The sequence below is a fragment of the Schistocerca serialis genome, chromosome 12 (assembly GCF_023864345.2).
Source record: "Schistocerca serialis cubense isolate TAMUIC-IGC-003099 chromosome 12, iqSchSeri2.2, whole genome shotgun sequence".
Lineage (NCBI taxonomy): Eukaryota > Metazoa > Arthropoda > Insecta > Orthoptera > Acrididae > Schistocerca > Schistocerca serialis.
This window is the reverse complement of record NC_064649.1, coordinates 106,445,846-106,464,828: the sequence shown is the minus strand read 5'-3', so window position 1 is coordinate 106,464,828 and position 18,983 is coordinate 106,445,846. Positions and strand designations below refer to the sequence as shown.

The 18,983-nt window shown below is 39.8% G+C and overlaps 1 protein-coding gene across 2 annotated transcripts in view; it reads right to left on the bottom strand.

Moving 5' to 3' along the window:
• Window positions 1-18,983, bottom strand: part of LOC126428086 (collagen alpha-1(I) chain-like) — a 260,714-nt gene that overhangs the window by 126,272 nt on the left and 115,459 nt on the right. For both annotated transcript variants that reach the window (XM_050089976.1, XM_050089977.1), the window contains 2 exons: window positions 14,531-14,620; window positions 1,858-1,889 (listed from right to left, as the gene is read on the bottom strand). In XM_050089976.1, coding sequence (XP_049945933.1) covers window positions 1,858-1,889; window positions 14,531-14,620 — 122 coding nt within the window. The remainder of the gene's footprint in view (window positions 1-1,857; window positions 1,890-14,530; window positions 14,621-18,983) is intronic.

The following is an 18,983-nucleotide window of genomic DNA, read 5'->3' as shown; positions in this document are numbered from 1 at the left end:
TGGTCAATAGAACACTGAATCAAACCTCTGCAATGGTATAATCACAAACAACACTGCCCATAAAACTGTGCCATTCAAATATTTCAATCTGGAAGTGCTTATCAACTTCTCCTTCAGCTTAAAAGCTGGTAACATCTCAACGACTTGAAGAAACTCATAAACAAAAGATTTCAGTCGTTGAATTTCAAAATGGAGAAATTTTACATCAAAGGCAAAAAATTTATATCACAATATCAAAAGTGTTTGGTACAGAGAAATTTACACTGTAAGATGTATGAGGTGCATGAGAAAAGTAACGAGACTGATTTTTTATCTACCAAAGTTTTTATTTTTTCCGAACATTAATACTGTCACCTTACCTTCAAAGCAGTTTCCTTCGGTAACTCTGCACCGTTAGAGTCATCGTTTCCAGTCTTGGTAGCAGTGCAGAAAGGCTTCAACCAGTACAGCCTTTAACATGTCGGTCACATTCTTCTGAATGTCCTCGAGACTCTCAAAATAACATCCTTTTAACATTTAATTTTGGGACCAGAAAAGATTCACAATGACTCAGAACATGTGAAATGGTGAGGGGAGGGGATGGGGAGGGGGGGGGGGGAGAAGGCTAAGGAACAACAAGAATGACTTTTGAGGTCAAAGATTCCATGTTGTAAATGGTCGTGTGACATGGAATGTTGTTGTCATGCAGCAGCCACTTGTGTGCAGTGTCCGGTCCCATTTGATTCACCCTTTTCCTTAATCTTCCAAGGACATCTTTGTAAAACACTTGGTTGACAGCTTGTCCTGGAGGAATACTCTCACAAGTGCATGCACATGTTCAACATTTTCATTGGTTTTTGAAGTTGAAGGTCTTCCTGAGCGAAGTTCATCTTCAATGTGCTCTCAACCTTCCAGAAATGATTTGTGCCAGAGAAAAACTGGTGCTCTTGATAAGGAATGCTCCCCAAAAACCTGTTTCAACTTTTCGAAGGTCATACTTGCAGATTCTCCAAGTTTAACACAAAACTTGATGGCATGGATCAAATCATAACCAGTGACGAGACTTGGGAGAAACACATCAGTTGCGAGACAAAATTACAGTTGATGGAGTGGGGGCACTCAACGTCCCCCCAAAAATCAAACCTCATCAGCAAGGAAGTTGATGGCGACAGTGTTTTGGGATAGGCAAGGTGTGCTTCTAATTGATTTTCTCGAATGAGGAGCAACCATAAATTCTGTCCAGTACTGTCAAACTTTGCACACCCTTATAAGAGCAGTTTAAAACAAATGTCGAGGAAAGCTGACATCCAAAATTTTGTTTTTGTGCGACAATGCCCAAACTCATACGGCAAACCACACTAAAGATCTCCTTAATTCATTCTAATGGGAAATTTTCCATCTGCCCTACAGCCCCGATCTTGCACCAAGCGACTTCCACCTGTTTCCCAAGATGAAGAACTGGCCTGCAACATAGCGCTTTGATGATGACGCGGAACTCCAGGTGGGTGTGACTCACTGGCTGAAGTCTCAGGTGGCAGAATTTTACAATGCAGGTTTTTCAAAGCCTGTCCACTGCTATGATAAGTGCCTCAATGTATTTGGTGACTATGTGGAAAAGTAGTATGCCAGTCGCTCTTTGAGATGTATATAATAAAATGTATTTCTCATAGTTAGATTTTTTTTAATGCCAAAACGTTCCCTACTTTCTGAATAGCCCTTGTACATTTTGTGAAATAGAGTTACTACCTTTCTCCTTTCTTGTTCACTTTTTTGACTGTCTTTCAGTTTTAGAACACATTCTAAATCAAGCAAGCCAACCCCACCCCCACACAGTCAACTACCTCCCGCCCAAAACTGTAGCAGCAACATTTCACTTACCGGCTGCACTGTCAGCTCTGGTTCAGGTTCATCTGAAATAAAGTAAAATAGTAAATATTAAAAAGGGAAACTTATTTTTATTTTGTTTAGCATATGGCAAAACCACAGAAAAGTATGACACACATGAAACAGAAAAATAATATGATATAAAACAAACATAGCAAAATATTACAAACTAGTGTAAAGTTATAGCAAGTAAACATTTAGAGAGATTATCAACTTTACAGTTGCACACTAACTCAATGTCCAGGGAGATTAACCTAGCAATAGGCTTTGGAGAGACTTTTCCAGTTCCCCCTTTGGAGAAGTGTTCCCAGTTTCCTTGAAATATTTTTATTTTGATTTCATGAATAATGCGGTCTACTGTTTTCTCAGTGCACACCAGTCACATTCATGGCTGTGTGATCGCCAATTTACAGAGGAATGCTTTCTATCTTGCTTGCCAGCATCTGGTGTAGCTTCAGATTTTTCTAGATGGCTGCACGAATGTAGGTGGTATAGCTGGGTTAGTCTGACTCCCCATGCATTCTTCTGTAATTAGCAGTATCCACTTAGACCATCAATAAAAAACATTAAAAGCCTACGAAGATAACAATATTTCATATTACAGCTGAGGAACGACAGAAGACGCACAAAATTATGATATAAATATCCGCTCAACACAGTTGTATTAATCATTGCCATGTTAGTGCTGCCACCAGTCTTTGCAATTGGTTACTCAAGAGAGGACATTCCTACAGCAATCATCACTTTATTTGGATTATTTGAGATTTTTTGCACAACATTTGGCTTATGTAACAACCCCTTCTGCCTGCTCCTTGTGTACTTTCCCTGGTCAAATGTGACAATGTTTTTTAAAGTGCTTGTGATTTGTGTAACTTGAGATGGGACTCAGGAATTCGCCAATATTTAGATCACTAGATGTGGAAAACTGCCTAAAACCCACATCCAGGCTGTCTGGCACACCGGCCCTATAGTTAATCTGTCAAGCAGTTTCGATATGGGTCTGGGGTGCCTCCATGTGTCCCAACAGTAGATGCATTGATGTGCTTGCTATTTGGGTGGGTTCCTCAGCTCATATACGAGGCATGTTGAGAAAGTAATTGTAGTAGATTTTTATATTATTTGAGGAAAATTGTATTTAAAGAAAAACATTTACAGGGTATCCTTCACAGTTGTTGACTATTTTTTCCCCACAATCATCAATCCCATTAAACGCATGTGATGAGCCTCGGCTCAAGCTCCTTTATGCCCTCCTCAAAGAACTTTCCACCAGCTCCTTCCCCCACTTCAAAACCTTTTTCTGCACCTATTCGTAGCGTGAATATTTAATTCCACTCACGAGTGCCTTCAGGAAGGTGAAGCGATAGTATTCTGATGGCACCAAGCCGGGAGTATACGGGGGTGGTTCAAAACATCCCACCCAAATGAGTACACTGCCTCGGTGGCGAAGGCTGTGAGAGGACGGGATTTGTCGTGCGACAAACACACTCCCCTTATCAGCATTCCCCTCTCTTTATTTTGAGTCCTACTGTTTAGTTTTTCACAGCATTGTTGTGCACCAATGGTCTCCCACTGAGGCAGAAATTTGGCTACCATAGTGCCTTTTCAGTCCCACAACACCCGAAGCCATGATTTTTTTCCCAAAATTGTGGTTTTGAATTTTTTGGCGTATGGCGAATTAGTGTGATGCTACTGTGACAACAACTTTTTTGTCTCACTGCATGTGATGAGTCACCCATGTTTCATCTTCAGTCACAACAGAGCTCAGAAAATCCTCACCTTCCAATTCAAGTTGCTGAGGAAACTCGCAGACGCTTCTGACTCTATATATAATAGAGCGAAATACTCTACGTGGGAAAAATATATCTGAAAACAAAGATTCTGTAACTTACCAAACGAAAGCATTGGTTGCGAAAGCTTGAAATTTGTGTGTATGTTTGTGTTTGTTAGTGTCTCTATCAACGCACCAATGCTTTCGTTTGGTAAGTTCCAGAACCTTTGTAGGGAAACATTCCACGTGAGAAAAATTTGTCTAAAAACAAAGATTCTGTAACTTACCAAACGAAAGCGTTGGTACGTTGATAGAAACAATAACAAACACAAACACACACACAAATTTCAAGCTTTCGCAACCCACGGTTGCTTCATCAGGACAGAGGGATGGAGAGGGAAAGACGAAAGGATGTGGGTTTTAAGGGAGAGCGTAAGGAGTCATTCCAATCCCGGGAGCAGAAAGACTTACCTTGGGGGGAAAAAGGGACAGGTATACACTCGCACAAACACGCATATCCATCCGCACATAACAGACACAAGCTTGTGTTTGTTATTGTTTCTATCAACGTACCAACGCTTTTGTTTGGTAAGTTACAGAATCTTTTTTTTTTTCTATATATATACAGGGTGAGTCACCTAACGTTACCACTGGATATATTTCGTAAACCACATCAAATACTGACGAACCGATTCCACAGACCAAACGTGAGGAGAGGGGCTAGTGTAATTGTTTAATACAAACCATACAAAAATGCACGGAAGTATGTTTCTTAACACAAACCTACGTTTTTTTAAATGGAACCACGTTAGTTTTGCTAGCGCATCTGAACGTATGAACAAATGCGTAATCAGTGCCGTTTGTTGCATTGTAAAAGTTAATTACATCCGGAGATATTGTAACCTAAAGTTGACGCTTGAAACCTCCGACGTTCAGTTGCGTGCTGTAACAAACACGGGCCACGGTGGGCGAGCAGCATCTGCAGGGACATGTTTACAATGACGACCGTGTTTACGAGTGTGGCTGTAGTGCACTGTTGTGGTTTGGTCTAGCTGTCGCAGTGTCCGCATGTAGCGCTTGCTGCTATTGTTATTCTGCATTCGTCCCCGCACGCAGACCAACTGTAGTACACCGTGTTACCAGACGTCTGTGATAGTGTAGTGTTGTAGGAACTGTGACCATGGTGTATTCGAACTCTGAAAAGATGGAGATGATACTCATCTATGGCGGGTGTCGATGAAATGCAGCTGAAGCCCGCAGGGTGTATGCAGAACGGTACCCGGACAGAGAGCATCCAACGTGCTGCACATTGCAAAACATCTACCGCCAACTGCATGCAACAGGTATGGTCGTAGCATGCAAACGGGTCCGTAACAGGCCCGTCACAGGAGAAGCGGGTGCAGTTGGTGTGTTAGCTGCTGTTGCCATGAACCCACACATGAGTACACGGGACATTGCGAGAGCCGGTGGACTGAGTCAAAATAGTGTCATGAGCATACTGCATCGTCACCGCTTTCACCCGTTTCATGTGTCGCTACATCAGCAATTACATGGTGATGACTTTAATCATTGAGTGCAATTCTGTCAATGGGCATTAACAGAGAATGCGTTGCAGTTCTACCTGTTTACTGATGAAGCGGGTTTCACAAACCACGGGGCAGTGAATCTACGGAACATGCATTACTGGTCTGTGGACAATCCTCGCTGGCTCAGACGGGTAGAGCGACAGCGACCGTGGACTGTAAATGTATGGTGCGGAATCATTGGCGACCACCTCATTGGTCCTCACTTCATTGCAGGGGCCCAAACAGCTGCAACATACATCGCGTTTCTACAGAATGATCTGCCAACATTGCTCGAAAATGTCCCACTGGAAACGTGTCGACGTATGTAGTATCAGCTTGATGGTGCACCTGCACATTTCGCAATTAACACTAGGTTGACCCTTGACAGGATGTTCGACGGGCGTTTCATAGGATGTGGAGGATGCATAAATTGGCCAGCCCATTCTCCTAATCTTACACCTCTGGACTTCTTTCTGTGGGGTACGTTAAAGGAGAATGTCTACCGTGATGTGCCTACAACCCCAGAGGATATCAAAAAACGTATTGTGGCAGCCTGCGGCGACATTACACCAGATGTACTGCGGCGTGTACGACATTCATTACGCCAGAGATTGGAATTGTGTGCAGCAAATGATGGCCACCACATTGAACATCTATTGGCCTGACATGTCGGGACACACTCTATTCCACTCCGTAATTGAAAACGGAAACCACGTGTGTACGTGTACCTCACCCCTCATGGTAATGTACATGTGCGTCAGTGAAAAAGACCAATAAAAAGGTGTTAGCATGTGTACGTAATGTGCTGTTCCAGTCTCTTCTGTACCTAAGGTCCATCACCGTTCCCTTTGGATCCCTACGTAATTTGGTGCTCTCCGATACATACGATCGAACAGCGGAGGAGTGGTACTCAAGCGTCAACATTAGGTTACAATATCTCCGGATGTAATTAACATTTTGCTATGCAACAAACGGCACTGATTACGTATTTGTTTATATGTTCAGATGTGCTAACAAAACTAATGGGGTTCCATTTAAAAAAACGTAGGTTTGTGCTAAAAAACATACTTCCGTGCATTTTTTTATGGTTTATATTAACCAATTACACTAACCCCTCTCCTCATGTTCAGTCTGTGGAATCGATTCATCAGTATTTGTGTCTCGTACAAGAGAGCTTTAAAGAGTTGTGGAAACATTGCAGAAATTTCATCCACTGTCAAATGGCAGTCTTCATTAACAATTCATTAATTTTTTCACTACCTCATTAATCAAAATGGAAGGTCTTCCAGTTCTCTGTTCACCACGAACATTTGCTCTTCCTCCTCTAAACTCCCTACATCATTTAAACACGCTCATTCTTTTCATAACATCTTCACAGTAAAACCTTTTCATTCATGAAAAAATTTCCGTAGGTGTTATTCCTTCTGCGAGCAGGAAGCAGGTTACAGCAAGTGGCTCGCACTTGGAGCGATTTCTTACTGACATTTTTCACAAAACTGGACAGAACAACATGAGTTTATGTACTAACATGTTCCTGTGATGTTCGCTCTAGTCAGGGGATCCGCACCTACTACATCCAACACAAGAAAGGAAGGTGATCACCAATCTGCAGTGAAGCATTCAGTAGTTAAATGGGGATAAAGTAAATTTATGCTGCTACAATATTCAGTTCCCTCCTTAATAATGTCACACACACACTGTCTCTCTGAAACTTCCTGGCAGATTAAAACTGTGTGCCCGACCGAGACTCGAACTCGGGACCTTTGCCTTTCGCGGGCAAGTGCTCTACCATCTGAGCTACCGAAGCACGACTCACGCCCGGTACTCACAGCTTTACTTCTGCCAGTATCTCGTCTCCTACCTTCCAAACTTTACAGAAGCTCTCCTGCGAACCTGAACATTTTTGTACTTCCACCAAAAAAGTTCAAAGACACTGAATTGCAAGCAATATTGGATGAAGGTGATACTTTGAGTCAGAAGCAAATGGCAGAAATGCGAAACGTTTCACAACAAACAATTTCTGATCGTTTGAAAGCTATGGGAAAGATCCAAAAGTGTGAAAAATGGGTGACACATGAATTGAATGAAAGACAGATGGAAAACCGAAAAACCATTTGTCAAATTTTGCTTCAAAGACATGAAAGAAAATCAATTTTGTGTCAAATTGTTGCTGGCAATGAAAAATGGATTTATTTTAAGAATACTGAATGGGAAAAATCATGGGTTAATCCAGGACAACCATCAACATTGACTGCAAAACCAGATCGATTCGGCAAGAAGACAATGCTCTGTGTTTGATGGGATCAGAAAGGTGTGGTGTATCACGAGCCTCTAAAACCTGGTGAAACTGTGAATACTAATCGCTACAGACAACAAATGGTCAATCTGAACTACGCATTGATCGAAAAGAGACCAGAATGGGCAAGAAGACATGGCAAAGTAACTTTTTTATACGGCAATGCACCTGTACACACAGCAAAACCGGTTCAGGATGCAATCAAAACACTTGGCTGGGAGCTGCTACCCCACCCACTGTATTCACCAAACTTGGCCCCTTCCGACTACCATTTGTTTTCATCAATGGGACATGCATCGGCTGAGGACCATTTCGAATCCTACGAAGAAGTCGAAAATTGGGTGTCTGATTGGTTTGCTTCAAAAGATGAACATTTCTATTGGTTTGGTGTCCACAGATTGCCAGAAAGGTGGTCAAAATGTATAGAAAGCAATGGTCAGTACTTTGAATAAAATGTTTTTACTTTTCAATTCAAAATTAGTGTTTCATTTTCACAAAAAAACGCTACTTTCATACCGGTACACCTGGTAATGTTCTTTTGCAACAGTAAGTAAAATAATTTAATAAGTAACCCAAACCAATGATGGTGCATTCATTATGGCACAAGAATTAAACATCATGCAAGCTACAATCTGAGATATTGCCCCTGACGCCTCCCTCCTCACTCCCTCCCACCCCCCCCCCCCCCCACCCCCTCCCGCTCAACATCTTTTTGTAGTGTTTCAATTTAGTTGATTCTTGCAACAAGTGCTTTAGTTGAAAGTAGTTTTTCTTGTCTTAAATGCATAAAAAACATATTTTCAGGATTAATTATCAGGTCTTGCTTGTAACTCAATTGAAGAACTAATCCTGCAAGTACTTGAAAGATGAGACACATGGTATAATGATGTCATCGAAAGACTTGGCAAGAAGAGGGATCATGAAGTTATCTTTGATTTTACAAGTAACAATGCTCAAATGCCGAACCTAGCAGTATATTTGCAAACAAAAGTGAGAGCCATTATTATTATTGTTATTATTATTTCTTTCCTTTCTCAGACGTTATGTCTGGTTAAAAATGGAAAGTGACACGGACCTTGATCAAGCGTGACTTCCTTTTAACTGTACGGTATATGTTACATTGCCTTTAGAAACTTTTGGGTAATTAAACATGTATCAATAATTACAGATTTCGTTATAATAGAGGGAAACATTCCACGTAGGAAATATATATCTAAAAACAAAGATGATGTGACTTACCAAATGAAAGTGCTGGCAGGTCGACAGACACACAAACAAACACAAACATACACACAAAAAATTCAAGCTTTCGCAACAAACTGTTGCCTCATCAGGAAAGAGGGAAGGAGAGGGGAAGACGAAAGGAAGTGGGTTTTAGAGGAGAGGGTAAGGAGTCATTCCAATCCCGGGAGCGGAAAGACTTACCTTAGGGGGAAAAAAGGACAGGTATACACTCGCACACACGCACATATCCATCCACACATACAGACACAAGCAGACATGTCTGTGTGGATGGATATGTGCGTGTGTGCGAGTGTATACCTGTCCTTTTTTCCCCCTAAGGTAAGTCTTTCCGCTCCCGGGATTGGAATGACTCCTTACCCTCTCCTCTAAAACCCACTTCCTTTCGTCTTCCCCTCTCCTTCCCTCTTTCCTGATGAGGCAACAGTTTGTTGCGAAAGCTTGAATTTTTTGTGTGTATGTTTGTGTTTGTTTGTGTGTCTGTCGACCTGCCAGCACTTTCATTTGGTAAGTCACATCATCTTTGTTTTTAGATATATAATTACAGATTTCTGTAGTTGTATATATACGTTTGGATGTAGCTGTATTGCGTTGATGTAGTGGTGGATATTGTGTGGTATGATTCCTGCAGTTGATAGTGTAATTGGTATAAAGTCAACTTTATCCTGATGCCACATGTCCTTGACTTCCTCAGCCAGTTGGATGTATTTTTCAATTTTTTCTCCTGTTTTCTTCTTTGTATTTGTTGTATTTAGTATGAATATTTCGATTAGTTGTGTTAATTTTTTCTTTTTATTGGTGAGTATGATGTCAGGTTTGTTATGTGGTGTTGGTTCAAATGGCTCTGAGCACAATGGGACTTAACATCTATCGTCATCAGTCCCCTAAAACTTAGAACTACTTAAACCTAACTAACTTAAGGACATCACACAACACCCAGTCATCACGAGGCAGAGAAAATCCCTGACCCTGCCGGGAATCAAACCCCAGATATGTGGTGTTGTTTTATCTGTTATAATGGTTCTGTTCCAGTATAATTTGTATTCATCATTCTCCAGTACATTTTGTGGTGCATACTTGTATGTGGGAATGTGTTGTTTTATTAGTTTATGTTGTAAGGCAAGCTGTTGATGTATTATTTTTGCTACATTTTCATGTCTTCTGATGTATTCTGTATTTACTAGTATTGTGCATCCACTTGTGACGTGATCTACTGTTTCCATTTGTTGTTTGCAGAGTCTCCATTTATCTGTTGTGGTATTGGGATCTTTAATAATATGCTTGCTGTAGTATCTGGTGTTTATTGTTTGATCCTGTATTGCAATCATGAAACCTTCCATCTCACCTCACTGTATATATTGCCTTTTCTTAGTCATGTGTTGGATGTGTCTTGATCGATGTGTGGCTGTGTTAGATGATACGGGTGCTTGTCATGTAGTGTTTTCTTTTTCCAATTTACTTTCTTTGTATCTGTTGATGTCATGTGATCTAAAGGGTTGTAGAAGTGGTTATGAAATTGCAATGGTGTAGTCGATGTATTTATATGAGTGATTGCTTTGTGTATTTTGCTAGTTTCTGCTCATTCTATAAAGAATTTTCTTAAATTGTCTACCTGTCCATAATGTAGGTTTTTTATGTCGACAAATCCCCTTCCTCCTTCCTTTCTGCTTAATGTGAATCTTTCTGTTGCTGAATGTATGTGATGTATTCTATATTTGTGGCATTGTGATCGTGTAAGTGTACTGAGTGCTTCTGGGTCTGTGTTACTCCATTTCACTACTCCAAATGAGTAGGTCAATATTGGTATAGCATAAGTATTTATAGCTTTTGTCTTGTTTCTTGCTGTCAATTCTGTTTTCAGTATTTTTGTTAGTCTTTGTCTATATTTTTCTTTTAGTTCTTCTTTAATATTTGTATTATCTATTCCAATTTTTTGTCTGTTTCCTAGATATTTATAGGCATCTGTTTTTTCCATCGCTTCTATGCAGTCGCTGAGGTTATCCAATATGTAATCTTCTTGTTTAGTGTGTTTTCCCTTGACTATGCTATTTTTCTCACATTTGTCTGTTCCAAAAGCCATATTTATATCATTGCTGAATACTTCTGTTATCTTTAGTAATTGGTTGAGTTGTTGATTTGTTGCTGCCGGTAGTTTTAGATCATCCATGTATAGCAAATGTGTGATTTTGTGTTGGTATGTTCCAGTAATATTATATCCATAATTTGTATTATTTAGCATGTTGGATAGTGGGTTCAGAGCAAGGCAGAACCAGAAAGAACTTAATGAGTCTCCTTGGTATATTCCACGCTTAATCTGTATTGGCTGTGATGTGATATTTGAATTTGTTTGGATATTAAGTGTGGCTTTCCAATTTTTCATTACTATGTTTAGGAACTGCATCCGTTTAGGATCTACTTTGTATATTTCCAATATTTGTAGTAACCATGAATGGGGTACACTATCAAAAGCTTTTTGGTAATCAATGTATGCGTAGTGTAGTGACCATTGTTTAGTTTTAGCTTGATATGTCACCTCTGCATCTATTAACAGTTGCTCTTTACATCCTTGTGCTCCTTTGCAGCAGCCTTTTTGTTCTTCATTTATAATTTTGTTCTGTGTTGTATGTGTCATTAATTTCTGTGTAATGACTGAAGTTAATATTTTATATATTGTTGGTAGGCATGTTATGGGGCGATATTTTGCTGTGTTTGCTGTGTCTGCTTGATCTTTAGGTTTCAGATAAGTTATTCCTTGTGTAAGTGTATCAGGAACTGTGTATGGGTCTGCAATTTAACTGTTAAATAATTGAGTTAGATTTGAATGTGTTGAGGTGAACTTCTTTAGCCAGAAATTTGCTATTTTATCTTTTCCAGGGGCTTTCCAATTGTGCGCAGAATTAATTGCTCGAGTGACTTCATGTTGCAAAATTATCACTTCAGGTATTTATGGTATCATCTTGTATGTGTCTGTTTCTGCTTGTATCCACCATGCATGTCTGTTATGTAGTACCGGGTTTGACCATATGTTGCTCCAGAAGTGTTCCATGTCTCTTATGTTTGGTGGATTGTCTATTTTAATGTGTGTTTTATCTATTGACTGGTAAAATTTCTTTTGGTTTGTGTTGAATGTTTGGTTTTGTTTCCTTCTATTTTCACTTTTTTTGTATCTTCTAAGTCGTTTAGCCAATGCTTGTAATTTCTGCTTCTTTTCATCTAATTGCTCTATCGCTTCTTGTTGTGAGATTTTACCTAACCTTTTTCGTTTCTTGTCTGATATTTCATTTCTTATAAATTGTGTTAGATGTCAAATGTCTTTTCTCAGTTTTTCTATTCTGATCTGTAGCCTGTATTGCTATGCTGGTTTTGTGGGTTTCTTCTGTGTGTTGGTTGGTTCTGATCTCTGCCTAGTGTGTATATTTAGTGTAGTGAGTGCTCCTACATAAACCAGTAGTGGTAACTCTTCCATTTTCATTTATTTTGTTGTGTATGATTGTGTTGATAGTTGTCATTGTTGTTTTGACTTGTGGGTTATTTGGTGGTCTATGCAAGAATGGTCTAATGTCTGTATTTGTGCCTTTGTATTCTATATATGTCAGCTGAAATTTTTCTTCTATATCTAACATGTGTGTCACTTCATGTTCTATTTGTGCTTGTTCTGGTGGCTGTCTTAAAATTTCGTTTTCCTCTGAATGTTTAATTGATGCGTGTTGTTCTTTGTTTGTTTGCTCTGGGATGTTTGAGTCCATTACTGTATTTTCTTCTTCTTCTGATTGCACATTATTTTGTTCCAGTATTTGTTGTACTTGTTGTTTGATGTTTTCTAATTCTGACTGGGGTATCCTATTATTTTTGATTATTACACGGATCTGATCAGCTAGTCATTGTTCTGTTAAAAATTTTAATTCTGGGTATTTGGTAATAAATGTTGTGTATACTTGTGATCTGTATCCAGTTGTGTTGGTTCCTAGGTTTGTTGCTTGGTAATAACAGAACATGAGGCGTCGGTTAACTTCATCTGATCATCTCATCCTCTGTCTTTGTTTTCCTCCTAGAGTGGTTGCAGGAAGCATATCCTGCAAAACACCTCTATTTGGATTTAAATCATTTTCCGTGTGGCTAGCAGTGTCATTACCATTGTGGACGGGCATAGGGTTCAAGCGTCGTCCCCGACCACGACAGCACTTGTCCGAGGCTTCATTAGTTCTGTCCTGAACCAACTAATCACACTAAAAGGGGGGTTAGCCCTATTAGTGGTTTATTCTTTTCGTCGCCATTTACGACTGGCAGAACATACTGGAGGCCTATTCTCTTCCCGGGCCTCAATGGGTTTTCAATAGTAATACCACTATTGTTGTTGTTGTTGTGGTCTTCAGTCCTGAGACTGGTTTGATGCAGCTCTCCATGCTACTCTATCCTGTGCAAGCTTCTTCATCTCCCAGTACCTACTGCAACCTACATCCTTCTGAATCTGCTTAGTGTATTCATCTCTTGGTCTCCCCCTACGATTTTTACCCTCCACGCTGCCCTCCAATACTAAACTGGTGATCCCTTGATGCCTCAGAACATGTCATACCAACCGATCCCTTCTTCTGGTCAAGTTGTGCCACAAACCTCTCTTCTCCCCAATCCTATTCAATACTTCCTCATTAGTTATGTGATCTACCCATCTAATCTTCAGCATTCTTCTGTAGCACCACATTTCGAAAGCTTCTATTCTCTTCTTGTCCAAACTATTTACCGTCCATGTTTCACTTCCATACATGGCTACACTCCATACAAATACTTTCAGAAATGACTTCCTGACACTTAAATCTATACTCGATGTTAACAAATTTCTCTTCTTCAGAAATGCTTTCCTTGCCATTGCCAGTCTACATTTTATATCCTCTCTACTTCGACCATCATCAGTTATTTTGCTCCCCAAATAGCAAAACTCCTTTATTACTTTAAGTGTCTCATTTCCTAATCTAATACCCTCAACATCACCCGACTTAATTTGACTACATTCCATTATCCTCATTTTGTTTTTGTTGATGTTCATCTTGTATCCTCCCTTCAAGACACCATCCATTCCTTTCAACTTCTCTTCCAAGCCCTTTGCTGTCTCGGACAGAATTACAATGTCATCGGCGAACCTCAAAGTTTTTATTTCTTCTCCATGGATTTTAATACCTACTCCGAATTTTTCTTTTATTTCCTTTACTGCTTTCTCAATATACAGATTGAATAACATCGGTGAGAGGCTACAACCCTGTCTTACTCCCTTCCCAACCACTGCTTCCCTTTCATGTCCCTCGACTCTTATAACTGCAATCTGGTTTCTGTACAAATTGTAAATAGCCTTCCGATCCCTGTATTTTACCCCTGCCACTTTAGAATTTGAAAGAGAGTATTCCAGTCAACATTGTCAAAGTAATACCACTAGCAGTGGTGATAGTAGTGATAGTAGTAGTAGTACTAGTAGTAGTAGTAGTAGTTGTCGTTGTTGTTGTTGTCATTGTTGTTGTTGTCGTCATAGTGGTAGTGATGGTGGGGTCTGTGGTTGTGTGGGTGGTCTTTGGAAATGCCAGGAATGTTCACATTAAAATGGAAGGGAAGGTGATTTTTCAATATGTTTCCTGGCTGCCCCAGAATTTAGGCCCATGATCTGCTATTGGAAACTACTTCCTAATATGTAAGAATCATTAAGAAACTACAAGAGGAAGAAAATTTTCAGACCACTTTGCAGCATTCATGTATACGGATCTACACTGTACAGAACGGAATCCTGCAGAAGGCTGAGAGAAGAGGGCTCACCTGCACAGACTGGACAGCACTCGCCCAGTGGAATGTACTGCTGCGTCGCACACACCAGATCTTCACAAATGACGTCTCTGCACCTGTCATCTGTAACAAGAAATGTGAAATTGTAGAGTCATATTTAAGGGTTTCATAACATTCTATACACTACAGCCCAAGAAGAGAAGGCACTGATGCAGACATGTATTGCAAGATAGCAAGGTGGAAGCTTCATTGTTCAAGACATAGCTGGTATGTGGCTTTTGATGATGATATAAATCTTATGTAGAAAAAATTTATTTATGGAAATATAACAAGTTTAAGATTCAGAAAAAATCGTGGACACTTTAGGATTGTCATACCTCATTTTACAGCCCTGATCTGCAGTACAAAGTACCCATCTGGGAACCCATTCCAGTTGCAGGTTGCCTATCTAACAGTTTCCAAGGGGCACAACAATTTAACTTTCAAAACTTTGCATAATTATTGACAAAATTTAAATTGCTGTCATCATCTACTCATTTAGAGCTATAGTCTTATGTCACAGGTTTAATACAATAAGACAAGTATGACAGAAACAGTGTGTTCATACTGAGGCAGTGTACCTCAAGCTGTACAAATGCAGACATTTTATTCATCCAGTATTTGAGATTGAGAGCACTTAGCAACTTCCGACAAAACTTACACATAATTCCAAATCTTCACAAAACTTTTTCTTGCTTATAGCCCCACAAAATGAAGAAAGGCAAAAAGTCTGTTGCTTGCTACATCTTCGTTGCTTGTGCAGTAAAACTTTTGCATCAAGTAAGATGTTTTAATTTACTGCTTTGTCACTACCACCTCTATTCACAACCTATGTTTCAGGGAGTATCCACATATATTACAGAATGTACCTGCAAAATTATGTTATTGTTCGACACACAGTTTAGAGGCTACGATGTCAAACACTCTGGTATGTTAAAACCAACTTTTGCTTAAAATGGAGGACAAATTACCCAGACTATACTCACTCACTGTTTGATAATGAGAGCATTAGTAACTTCCAAAAATATTTAATCATAATTTCAAACCTGTTCTATTGGTTTTCTTGCTTACACGCTTAATGGAAAATATTTAACACATTAATTCATTTGCAAAGTAATCAGATGTTTGAAGCTGTTTTATAAATGGGAGTTCAAATCTTTAAAGAACTCTTTTTTTATTGGTTCTCTTCTAAATAAAGAACATCTTCTCTCCTTTCTAAAGTTTGCAGCTATGGAAATATTAATACTCAAAAATTATGTTGCATAGTTATCCAAGTGCTTGAATGCAAACCTTCCAAAAATTTGATGTTACTAAACTGTAGCTCTCATTCTTCTGTATCCACAAATGTATATTTAAAACAGGAGATAACATTACCAAAATGTCAAAAATATAACATTTTGCTACACTTTGTACAGAGGTTAGGAGGGAGTGCCATGAATATAACATCAAAAATCTTGCCCAGTGAGGTGTGAGCATGGGGTGCAGATGACTTAAAAGGTCACTTTCTTATGTTTTTCTTGAATAACTGAATAAGGCAAAAACCACAACTTCTAACAAAAGTGCTTAAAAATGAAACTACATTTAGCTTGCCACAAAAAAAAGGTTCTATTTATTTCTTTCTCTAGAATATATAGTTTTCACAATGCAGGAAATGGAAAACTGAAAGAATATTAAAAATAATGATTTAATGAAGTAATGTTAATGTTTATTGTTGAATTTAGTAGGTAAAGAACAAATATTCCACTCTCTCTACCACACTACATCACAAAAAACAACTATGGGGTGTTTCACAAAGTTACACTGACCCTCCATAGTACGCCTTACAAATCACTGGCACCACAGAGCACAGACACGAACAGTGGGGTGTTTATTTTCCACAAAACTCGTTAATACTATGAGGAAGACAGATTCAAGTTACTAATACCACTAACATAAGAAAAGCATATGGAAATATTCTACATAAATCACTGCACACTGCTTTACACTGCTAGAGGGAATTTGATTCTTAGTCATCTCATATGGCAGCTGTACTGGCTGTACTGTTCCTCTAGGAAATGTGACTTCCTCCACTAAGAGCACTGATTGCTTTTCAGTTTATGGGCAGACTTTACCTCCCAAGCATTGGCTACTCAGTTCTTTTATGTGAGTAGACAAATAAACTTCACTGAGCATGTGTTTATATAGTGGAGTTATTTTCTGTTTATTCAGTGAGTACTTATTTGCAGTTGTTATGTGAGCTTTTATATAAAATATGTTTCTATAAATAATGGCTGAGAAATGCTTAATTTGTGTGATGTTGTCAACGAGCTTTGTAGTTTGGGAAAGGTATCTGATTGGTAAACACCATAGCTTCCTACCAGCGTATTTTAAAGTAGGTTAACCTTGCTGTAGTCACTTAGTGGTGAATTATCAATGACCAGAAAGTTACTGCGCTTCTGTCACTATTAATTGTGTTATAGGTCAACTGCACAAATCTCTTCCATTCAGGAATTGCTGGCGCTTGTAGAGTGGTCTGCAGTGGGTGGAGCCACTTACCACAGTATATGACATCTTGCAAGGAGGGTGTGAATATATTTGATGGAATGGTACTGATCACATTCAACTCTAGAACAATAATCTGCTGTAGTGCATTGCTTGGCACATATTGAAATATCTGATGTTTCATAACACCTAGGTGACCTACTACTGTTGCAGACGGAGCCAATTAAGACATCTGGGCCTCTACAGATGTTGGGAGAGCTGACGATGGGACAATGCATTTGATCCTCTCACACTGTGAAAAATACAGGGCTATTGCAAACGATTGAAGCGATTTCATAAATTCACTGTAGCTCCATTCATTGACATATGGTCACGACACACTACAGATACGTAGAAAAACTCATAAAGTTTTGTTCGGCTGAAGCCGCACTTCATGTTTCTGCCGCCAGAGCGCTCGAGAGCGCAGTGAGACAAAATGGCGACAGGAGCCGAGAAAGCGTATGTTGTGCTTCAAATGCACTCACATCAGTCAGTCATAACAGTGCAACGACAATTCAGGACGAAGTTCAACAAAGATCCACCAACTGCTAACTCCATTCGGTGATGGTATGCGCAGTTTAAAGCTTCTGGATGCCTCTGTAAGGGGAAATCAATGGGTCGGCCTGCAGTGAGCGAAGAAACGGTTGAACGTGTGCGGGCAAGTTTCACGCGTAGCCCGCGGAAGTCGACGAATAAAGCAAGCAGGGAGCTAAACGTACCACAGCCGACGGTTTGGAAAATCTTACGGAAAAGGCTAAAGCAGAAGCCTTACCATTTACAATTGCTACAAGCCCTGACACCCGATGACAAAGTCAAACGCTTTGAATTTTCGGCGCGGTTGCAACAGCTCATGGAAGAGGATGCGTTCTGTGCGAAACTTGTTTTCAGTGATGAAGCAACATTTTTTCTTAATGGTGAAGTGAACAGACACAATGTGCGAATCTGGGCGGTAGAGAATCCTCACGCATTCGTGCAGCAAATTCGCAATTCACCAAAAGTTAACGTGTTTTGTGCAATCTCACGGTTTAAAGTTTACGGCCCCTTTTTATTCTGTGAAAAAAACGTTACAGGACACATGTATCTGGACATGCTGGAAAATTGGCTCATGCCACAACTGGAGACTGACAGCGCCGACTTCATCTTTCAACAGGATGGTGCTCCACCGCACTTCCATCATGATGTTCGGCATTTCTTAAACAGGAGATTGGAAAACCGATGAATCGGTCGTGGCGGAGATCATGATCAGCAATTCACTTCATGGCCTCCACGCTCTCCCGACTTAACCCCATGCGATTTCTTTCTGTGGGGTTATGTGAAAGATTCAGTGTTTAAACCTCCTCTGCCAAGAAACGTGTCAGAACTGCGAGCTCGCATCAACGATGCTTTCGAACTCATTGATGGGGACATGCTGCGCCGAGTGTGGGAGGAACTTGATTATCGGCTTGATGTCTGCCGAATCACTAAAGGGGCACATATCGAACATTTGTGAATGCCTAAAAAAACATTTTGAGTTTCTGTATGTGTGTGCAAAGCATTGTGAAAATATCTCAAATAATAAAGTTATTGTAGAGCTGTGTAATCGCTTCAGTCATTTGTAATAACCCTGTATTTCAGGAATTGATAGTGGGGGAAATGAAATCAACATTGCTGAATTCTACCTCACATCATACTACGCCTGGCACACACTTCAGTGCATCACACAGCTAACAGCTCCAGCTGTTAAGCTTTGTTACATAATAGTTGACTTAACAACTACAAATATGTACTCACTTAATAAACTGAAAACAGCTCCACTTTATAAATATGAGTTCAGTGAAGTTATTTTGTCTACTCAGGTAAGAGAACTGATCATGAATTGCTGGGGTGTGATATCTGTAAACTGAAAAGCAAGCAGCACTCACAATGGCAGAATCACCTTTCATGGAAG